This window comes from Arachis duranensis, chromosome 9 (assembly GCF_000817695.3).
Source record: "Arachis duranensis cultivar V14167 chromosome 9, aradu.V14167.gnm2.J7QH, whole genome shotgun sequence".
Lineage (NCBI taxonomy): Eukaryota > Viridiplantae > Streptophyta > Magnoliopsida > Fabales > Fabaceae > Arachis > Arachis duranensis.
In genome coordinates this window covers 99359045-99369227 of record NC_029780.3, presented here as the reverse complement: position 1 = coordinate 99369227, position 10183 = coordinate 99359045, and the positions used below count along the sequence as shown (strand labels likewise).

Genomic DNA, 10183 nt, shown 5'->3' with positions numbered 1-10183 from the left:
TTATGTCCTGAGTTAGCGTCCATGAAGGAGAGGTACTTGTATCCTGATGAGGCGTTGACTAGGGTGTCGATATTCGGTAGGGGGTAAGGGTCTTTTGGGCAGGCTTTATTGAGGTTGGTGTAGTCTACGCACATTCGTCACTTTCCATTTGGCTTTTTTACCAGTACGATATTTGCCAGCCATAATGGGTACTTGACTTCCCTTATGAACCTTGCCTCTAGTAAGGCCTGTACCTGTTCCTCCATGACTTGTGATCTCTCCGGGCCGAGCTTTCTGCGCTTTTGTTGCACTGGTCGAGATCCGGGGTACACTGCCAGTTTGTGGCACATTAAATCAGGATCTATGTCGGGCATGTCCGCGGCCTTCCACACGAATAGGTCATAATTCTCCCTTAAAAACTTTATTAGCAGCTCCTTTGGGCCTTCTTTTAGGTTTGCACCTATGTTTCTTGTTTTATCTAGGGTGTCTCCAATTTGAACCTCTTCGGTCTCACCTTCTGGTTGAGGACGAAGTTCCTCGTGAGCCTGGGCACCTTCGAGTTCAATGACATTGGCCTCTTTTCCTCTGGGATTGCCTTTTAGGTTCAGGCTTTCATTGTAGCAGTGTCGCGCAAGCTTTTGGTCTCCTTTGACGGTGGCTATGCCTTTTGGAGTTGGGAAGTTCATGCATAGGTGTGGAGTGAAGACTAATGTGGTGAGCTGATTTAAGGTCGTCCGGCCTATAAGGGTGTTGTATGCGGAGTTCACGTCGACCACGATGTAACCTATGCTTAGTGTTCTGGACTAGGCTCCCTTTCCGAAGGTTGTGTGTAGTGGAATGTATCCAAGGGGTTGGATTAGAGCGTCTCCTAGCCCAAATAGGCTGTTGGGATATGCTATGAGCTCCTTTTCTTGTAGTCCAAGCTTGTCGAAGGCGGATTTGAATAGGATATCTGTTGAGCTTCCCTGGTCGACCAGTGTTCGGTGGAGGTTGGCATTGGCCAGTATGATGGTGATGACCACAGGGTCATCATGCCCAGGAATGATGCCAGCAGCGTGTTCTTTAGTGAAAGAAATAGCGGGGAGATCGGGTGACCTATCCCCTTCTCCGACGTGGTATATTTCTTTAAGGTGTCTTTTGCAGGATGATTTGGAGATCCCTCCTCCGGTGAATCCTCCGTTGATCATGTGGACGTGCCTTTCTGGGGCGTGAGGGGGCGTTCAACTCGTCCACCCTCTTCATCCCTCCTTCTCTTTTTTGGCTCGTCTATAGGGTTGGCTAGGAATCGATCTAGCTTTCCTTCTCGGGCCAATTTTTTTATGAAGTTCTTTAAGTCGTAACATTCGTTTGTGGGGTATCTGTAGATTCTATGGTATCCACAGTATTCGTTCTGGCTTCCTCCCCTTTTATGCTTAATCGAACGAGGTGGTTGGATCTTTTCTGTGTTGCATATTTCCTTGTAGACATCCACTAAAGATATCTAAAGAGGGGTATAGTTATCATATTTCATGGGCTTTTCTATGGACTGGTCCTCCTTTTTTCTCGGCTCCTTGTCTTTGTCCCGGAAGGGGTAGGGAAACCCGGCCTTGGAGGTTTCTCCCAGTCGGGAGTTTTCCTCCATGTTGATGTATTTCTTAGCTCGCTCCTGCACTTCATTCAAAGATGTGGGGTGCTTCTTAGATATGGAGTGGCTGAAGGGAGCCTCACGCAGTCCGTTGATAAGTCCCGTGATGACCGCCTCTGTGGGGAGATTATGTATGTCAAGGCATGCTTTATTGAATCTTTCATTGTAGCTCCGAAGGCTCTCCCGATCACCCTGTTTGATTCCTAGGAGACTGGGAGCATGCTTGGCCTTGTCCTTTTGAATGGAGAATCTGGCTAGGAATTTTCTGGCAAGATCATTAAAACTTGTGATTGACCTCGGAGGCAGGCTGTCGAACCATTTTATCACCGTTTTGGTAAGAGTAGTCGGAAAGGCCTTACAGCAGGTTGCATCTGAGGCATCCATGAGGTACATCCAACTCCTAAAGTTGCTGAGGTGATGACTTGGGTCAGATGTACCATCATATGGGGTCATGTCGGGAGCTTTAAAGTCTTTTGGAACTTCAGCTTTCATGATTTCCATCGTGAACATGTTTTGTTCCTTATTGGGGCTAGCTTCGCGGTCAGATCGCGTAGTTTTAGCTTTGAGGTCGGCTTCGAGCTTTTGGAGTTTCTCTTCTAGCTCTTTGCGCCGTCTTGTTTCTCTTCGCAGATCTCACTCGGCTTCTCATTATCGTTCTGCTTCTTGTTCGAGCTGTTTAAGCTGATCTTGCTGTTCACGGATGGCATCTAGGATCTCTGTATTCTAGGTTTGTTTATCCTTCTTAGAGTGGGTTGCCTCCTGTGGTGATGGTGGGGCGGCATCCATATTTTTTGTCGGTGTTCCGTCTTCTAATCTGGAGGCGTGGTCGTTGTGAGAAGGATTGTCTGCCATGGTGATGGGATGACTTCCAAGTTCCCCGGCAATGACGCCAATGTTCCTAGGGTTACCTGAAACAGGGAGGTCGATCTCCGACGAGATCTTTCAGTCTGGTCGAGGCTGCCGCTCCTGACTTGTTGGAACTTGAAATACTGCTGGTCCTCGATCATCGGAGGGTGGTGGTACCTGCAAGAGACTCTGATGCTTAAGTCTGTACTGGCTTTAGGCAGGTTTTTTTGTAGTATTGGAATCTGAGTTATAGCTGGATGCTCCAATGTATTTATAGTAGTGTTTGATGATCTTTCTTTGGGGTAAGTTTGTTATCTTATCCTATCTTTTTGTGAGTGAGATCATATTTTCTGGCCAACCGCCTTTTAGTAATCGGTGGTCCTTTCATTTTGGGTCTTCTTGGGCCTCTGTAGTAATCTTTCGAGCTCTTTGTGAAGAGTTCATTTTAATGGGCCATCCTTTAAAGAGGTCGCTCCCTTATCTTCGTCCAACCCGGACCTTATAGCTCGGTCCAGGGTATGAACACTAACCATGTAACCCCCTTCGAAGGTCAATTAGTAGTCCATGGAGGAAAGTCTCACTCCAAAAAAATCTGCTAGTAAATTATTTATCGTCAAATTTAGCGGTAGAGTCAATCAAATGGTAAAATCATCTCCAGTTACTATTTACCAGAAGGAATTTTTTGTCTACCGCTAATTATTGGGGATTTAGCAGCGAATATAAACTTTTAATTGATGAAACTTTGCAGGTTGTTACTGTTGAAAAATTTTCAACGGTAACTTAGGCACTATAAATTAGGTTTTCGCACTTTTACTACCGTCAGATTTATCCCTGAGTAAGTTTGACAGTGATATATTACTTATTAATAATTAAATTAATAACAACCAGCGAATTCACCCCAACAAAAAATTTGACAATAAACTTGATTTTTTTTGAATGAATATATAGAATAATTGTTATAACATGATATATCATCATGAATATATCAAGAATTAATAGTCAAATCTCAATTAATGAAAATACAATAGTATTTTTAATCAAAGATATCAAACTATAATCTGAAATAAATAAAAAAACAAAAGAAAAGTCTAACGGATAAACTATTAATAATGCCAAACAAAGCAAAACTATACGAAAATCACTACGAGTCCTGACAATTATTGTCGTCATCTCCCTAGTCTTACTAAGTTGGTGGTCTAGGTGGTGGTATTGGTGCCCATGTTGGTGCCTATGTAGAGGACGAGGAGTTCTCTCCAGCAACGACGCTGCTAGATGCGCGCATGTGGTCATAGTAGACTACCATCTGATGTTGCATCAACTGGATCTACTCCAACTCCTACCTGAGCTCCTGCCTTAAGGACTTTGTCTCTGCATCGCAATAATTTCTCTCTGCCATGCCTGTGAGGAGCTCATTGTACCTCAACTCAGCCAGATGCAGCTGGTGACCCTGGTTCTGAAGGCTCTAGGCTAGACTGTGAATCTGCTCGCTCAAATTGATGTCCTCGAGATCTGCAGGGCTGGTGGCAATTGTGGACAAGGTAGAGGTACGGAGGTTGCTTCCAAAGAACGACTCCATCCCGTAGACAGGTTTTTCATACAGATGGAATGCGGTTTGGCGCCACACTGCATTAGGATTGATAATGGAAGTAGAGGAGTTGTTGTCGTCCTCCCCACTCTGTTGAGATTGTTGGGTCGCGGCCACCAAGTTTTGCATGTATGATTCAATGCAAATGTTATTCGGAAAAAAATTAATTTAAAACAATTATAAGTTATCGAATCAATTATGACGTTTACTCAAAAAAAATTGCAGATTGCTGATCGGCAAATCTCTCTTTATTCTCTTTTAGCGTGTGAGTATACTTGAAGACCTCCAGCCATCGTCACTTAACGATCCAACGACTTAGACTCCAGATATTGAAAGAAAAAGCTCAAATCAAGTGGCAGTTAATTTTAAAATCAAAGATAAAAGGAACATAATATATTAATACAAGTTATATACCAGCCTAGACTTTGTTTTCATAAAAATCGCTGACCCACCAATATATTTAGACAACCTAATCGATGCCCTATTTCTCCTATTTGTTATTCCACGACACTTGAACCCCTCATGATTCTCTCAATAAGCATAGATGGCCTTCTTAATATCCGATTAGAGCTTATTGAATAAGGTGGTCCTACCTCTTACATACATCCTCAAGCATCTGTTGAAGCCACTTATCCATGTGGTGATGAAAAATCTTCTTGATCATGCCATCGTGAGTCTTCTCTCTCTCTTGAACAAGGAAATAATTAGCATTAGTTAATCAAAATTCAATACAAAGACAAAACAGGAGATAGAAACTAACTAAAGTTTAAAGAAGTAGAGATTTTACCGTCCACTTACGAAACTAGCACTTTCTGGTGTTAGTATGGATCTTCTTGTAGCTCAACCATGGATGATCGTACATCACCTTAATGCCATTAGTGAACTCTTGTGTACATGCATTATTATTCTGTGCAAATCTATCAATGGAGAACTTAAGATTAGTAAATACAAATATTGTTTAATAATTTCAAAATAAACTACATTTAAAACCAATTAAAATAGTGCTCACGCGGTCAAGATATCAGGCTAAATAATCATCCTGATGACCCGCAATTCTGAGGCATCTAGCTAGGATCCATGAGAGAATTCTGGCACCACAGTGTCTATCACAGGAGGTTATGTCATTGTAGTGGCCTGTTGAATGGGTGGAGGTGGTGGAGGAGTCCGCTTTGGTGAATTAGTAGGACAACTTCCTAGAAGAACAACTGGCGCAATAACAAGACCCACATAATTGGAGTTAGGAACAACAATGAAGGGATAATCATTTGCATCCTATGCCTATAAAGTTTTAGGAATAGTTAAGGTAGAAGGTGACGATTGAGAAGCCCTATTGGTGGCGAGAGAGAGAGAGAGAGAGAGGTCATAATAAAAATATGTCATACTTTACTTTCTTTAAATACTTACCAAAGATATATTACTCAACAATTTTGTTTAGATTTATATTTAATTCATACAATATAGCAAATCTTAATAGTATTTTATTAGTGCAATAATAGGCTAAGAGAAGAATACAAGAGGGGCTTAATTGAGAAAGAAGAAGTGTTTTATTCTTTAGGATATTTTATTAGTGTCAAGACTTAGAATTCATCCAACAACATAATTTATTTATTTTTTTAGAAATTTCAGCTCTCTTTTCGTCTATAATTTGATACCTCCAACAAATGTATTTTTTTTTCACAAACCAAACATATTTTTAAATAATTTCAGCGAAAATTTAGTAGAGTTTTTCCTTAATTTAGAGATCTCCATGAAAAAAATTATCAACTTTCACATAAGAAATAGTTTCAAGCATAAATTAATTCAAACACACATTAAGAAAACATCAAATCCTAACCATTCTAGTGCACTTTCCTTATTATTTCACAATTTTTCAGCTAACAATGGTTTTAAGAAGGTGCCACTAGACAACCTTCTCCCACTTTCGTCCTAAAAATCTATTCTAAGAAAAGTAAGTCCGTCAAAAAACTTTAATTATTTAACATTGTTAGAGATAAAAAATAGTCTGGTACTACACAAACAAGTCACTTATATTATCGTATGCAAATAGTAATGAATCAAACAAACAAACAAACAAACAATGTATCATGGTAGGTGAGTATCATAGTTTTGAGAATCGAATTGGATAGGCCAATTCGACTGGGTTAATCAAGAATCGATAATCTATTTGGTCTAGTTCAGACATTGAACCTATATGTAGAAAACCAATAAAAATCAGAAGAATCTGTGAAAAAACGACGACCCATTTGAATCAGTTATGATTTTTACAGTTCTATTGACATCAAATATATTGTGCTCGCCATCGCTACTGCAAACCGATCTGATCAACAAAATAGATATATGCCTTCTACAGTTGCTAGTGTCCTAAAGTGCTTCTTTGTTGTCTTTCAGATTTGTAGATTCTAACGCATCAGTGGTCCTCCCAAATCTGCTCCACTTTCTGGATTTGCAAAAACTTGTGGCAATGCCTATTTCCAGTCCAAATATTTTTCTCCTTGCATTTCTCCTATTTTGTGATTTGCTTTCCAATATTATATATATTGTAGATGTATGGAATTATTTTTATCTAACTGGGTGTCTAAATCTCTTTTATCGAGTTTGACTAGATGATCCTATTTACTTGTTGCGTCTTTTCTACATATACATCATTTGCTTCAGAGATGTAGATAAAAAGAAGAAAATGATGAAATGAGAAAATAACAATGAGTATCAAACATATTGAACTTTTTTTTTGTTTTTGTAGAAGAAAAAATGAAAGAATATCCGTTTGAGGAGTAATGGTGAATTTTTTTTTTACCACAAAAGTGTAGAGATGATAATTAAAAAATAAAGTGAAAAGCCTTTGAAAAATAGTCATGATGCTAGATTGCATGATAGTGATATAAATTGTTTTTGTTCCTTTTGAAGGTCACACCTCACAAACTAAAGATCATAGAAAAGTTAATTTTTGTCATTGAATAAACTATCAAAATACTACCCAAAAATTTGCATCGCCGACAAAACGAACTTAAAAAGATGCTAACGACAAATAAGCCCCCGAAAAATTTTAAAACATAACAAAAAGAATTAAATATTAAATATATATTCTAAAAAATGATTTTAGAGATCAAATTTTGATGTATATTTTTGCAAACATTATTAGAGAAATAAGATCTTTTCTTTTTTTTAAATTTGGTATCTTTTGTCAAGTGAATTTTTTTTTTTGAAAAAAAATTATTGTAAATGATAGCATTTTTTTAAAAAATAAAAAAATTTAGAAATCAAATTTTGTTCCAAATTTTTTTTGGACTTTTTAAATATTTATTCAAATATTACCATAAAAATTTAGATCTAATAAATATGTCATTTACTAAATATAAAAATTTTTTTATGTACAAAATTATAATAATTATTAGTTATTTTATCGTATTTTCAAATAATTTAAGACTATTTTATTGATAATATCTTTTAGAAATTTTTTTGTTAGTAACTTAATTTTTTAAATACCAAATTAGTAGTTAATCTTTTTAAAAAATGTTTTTAACGATGTGGTGCTTCTAGTTTTGGGATAAAGCCAACCATAAAAATGAAAGGAGTTTAGACCAAATTTCATTAATTTGAGAATATTTTTTATTAAATCAAATATTAAAAACTTTAAAATATTAATAATAAATTCTTTAATATAATATTTAAAATATATTTTAATTTTATATAGATATATTTAAATAATTTTATTATATACTTTATCAAATCGATTCAATCACGATCTAACCACAGATGAATCATTAAACTAGTTCATTATCCGATTCACTCATGGATCCGATTCTGATAACCTTGGTGTGTATAGTGGGTTTCTCAATGATTCTATAAGGCTGGGCTCATTTGTTTAAGTTCTACAGTTATAAATTGCTAAAAGCAATAGCCCCTCATGAGTCATGACCAATTAAAGTGGGCCCTAACCCACTAGCTTCAAGGACCAAATCAATAAACATTGCTCGTTCATGAGAATAACAAAAATCTGCTCGTTCAGACCTAAAACTATACATATATGAAAAAGACCAAAAGAATTTTTGAAAAAAAAAAGAGAGGAGACAAAGTTTGACCTCCAAGGTTAATTCCAAGATAAATTATCGTTTATTCCACTGAGTAAATCTAATTCTTAATTAGTAGATTCTAGTATGATTATACTATGATTTTGATAAAATTAAAGTTAATTTTTTTTTATATTTTTATAATACTTTTTTTAGCAACACTTTTAAAAAATATTGTTTAACAATTAAAAAGAGTTACTTTAATTAATTAGCAATATTTGTTGAAGCACCATAATCATCGTAGTTATGGTAACATAGTCATAAAAATGATCCTTCTTAATTTACACCATTTATCTATTTTTTATTCTTATTTCCTTTTTTCGCTTTTATTTTTTTAAATGTCATGGTCAATATCACTTAATAAATTAAGAAATTGTTACCCCATAGAGAATATAAGAATACAAAAAATATTCAGGGACCATAATTTGGAAACTATATAGTCATAACTTGATTTTGTTTTTCACTTTTGTTTTTATTTATTAATTACTGTTAGAATAAATATATAATATTAAATATAATAAATATATAAGTATAAATATTATACACATAAAATTATAAATATTAAGTTAAAAAAGATCATTTTAAATTATTATCTTTCTAGCATCATTCTATATTTCTATATTTGTTTTTTGGTTAGGATTATAAGACAAATCTTAGAATATCCATTAAATCCTAAAAGATCCAATTAAATAAAAACATGTTTCTTGTCATTTTCAATAAACTCGAACCGATAATAATTTTGATTTATTCATTTTAATTTTAATATAAAAATAGGTAAACACTATAGTGCTTAAAAGGTGATATCTATTTACTAAAAAAGGTTAAAAAAATATTTAATTTAAAAGATATAATAATAAATAATTTTTAAAAAACCAAAACTTACTACAAAAGGTAAGTTAGGCAAAATTTAGACACCAACTCATAGACACCATAGAATTGGCCATAAAAATAAGACTACCGTATATATAAGTTAAAATATAAAATAACTAATAATATAATTATGGTGATTACTATAGTGCCTACAAATATTTGCCTAACTTCCTAAAAGGGTTAAAAACTAATATTTAATTTTAAAAGTATAAAAATAAAAAATTATTAAATATTCAAAACTTACCGTATCAAATAAATTAAATAAAAATTAGGTACCATACTATAGACATCATAAAATTCACCTATAATATAGTCATGTATACGAGTATCATTGCTTTTCATTTAACTTGACGTGATATATATTCATAAGTAGTTAAACTTATATAAAATGAACTGAAGGGAAAAGATAATAACATTCATTTGTCTACTGTTAGAAAGGTTGTAGTTTTCACTTGTTAAATTTAAGTTACATATATGGGTGGCCTAAAAATTTGCACGAGTTAGCATTATGAAATGTGGACGTTATTAATCCCTCGTGCTTTAATAATTTAATTAATGATAAGCTAGGTTGGGTCCACGGTCCACCCCAATTTATTTCTTACTCTCGATCTATTATTAGCCTGCTGACTTAAATTTGAAGTGCTAACCTATGATACTAATAGGATTTTGTTAGAACACATGCTAAAATTATTATTAGTAAAAAAACTTTAACATTTTTTTTAATGAATAAAATTTATAAATTGAATTTTGTTATCTTTTTACGTAAATTATTTTCATTAATATACATTTAACTCAACCTTTATTAATAAACTAACTAACACTATCTCGACCACATTAATTAAAAGGCTAGCAAAATTAATTAAGGGGACACAATTTTAAGTGATGATAAGACATGTGCACTAGGGCAGCGTAGACACACACTGACACACATATACGTCCTCCATTTGTGCAGGCTAATTAAAATGTGGTCAAGCATGTTTAGTGTTTTGATTTTTTAGAATTTTGTTAAATGTTATATTAAGATAGTGATCTAGTGTCTGTTACTTTAAATAAATGTTAAAGATTGGAATAATAAATATTAAAAATTTAGATTTTATATTGTGTATATAATAATTTATTGGTCAACTATAAATTTTTAAATAAAATTCAGATTCGCAACGAATTAATTTTTAATTTGAAAAAATACTATAGACAATAAAAATAAAATATATC

The 10183-nt window shown here is 34.4% G+C and overlaps 1 protein-coding gene across 1 annotated transcript; it reads right to left on the bottom strand.

Annotated features, from left to right (window-relative positions):
* Positions 1 to 1459: 1459 nt before the first annotated feature.
* Positions 1460 to 2104, bottom strand: LOC107466393 (uncharacterized). The gene has a single exon (XM_016085368.1). The coding sequence runs from the start codon at positions 2102 to 2104 to the stop codon at positions 1460 to 1462; it is 645 nt and encodes a 214-aa protein (XP_015940854.1).
* Positions 2105 to 10183: the final 8079 nt, after the last annotated feature.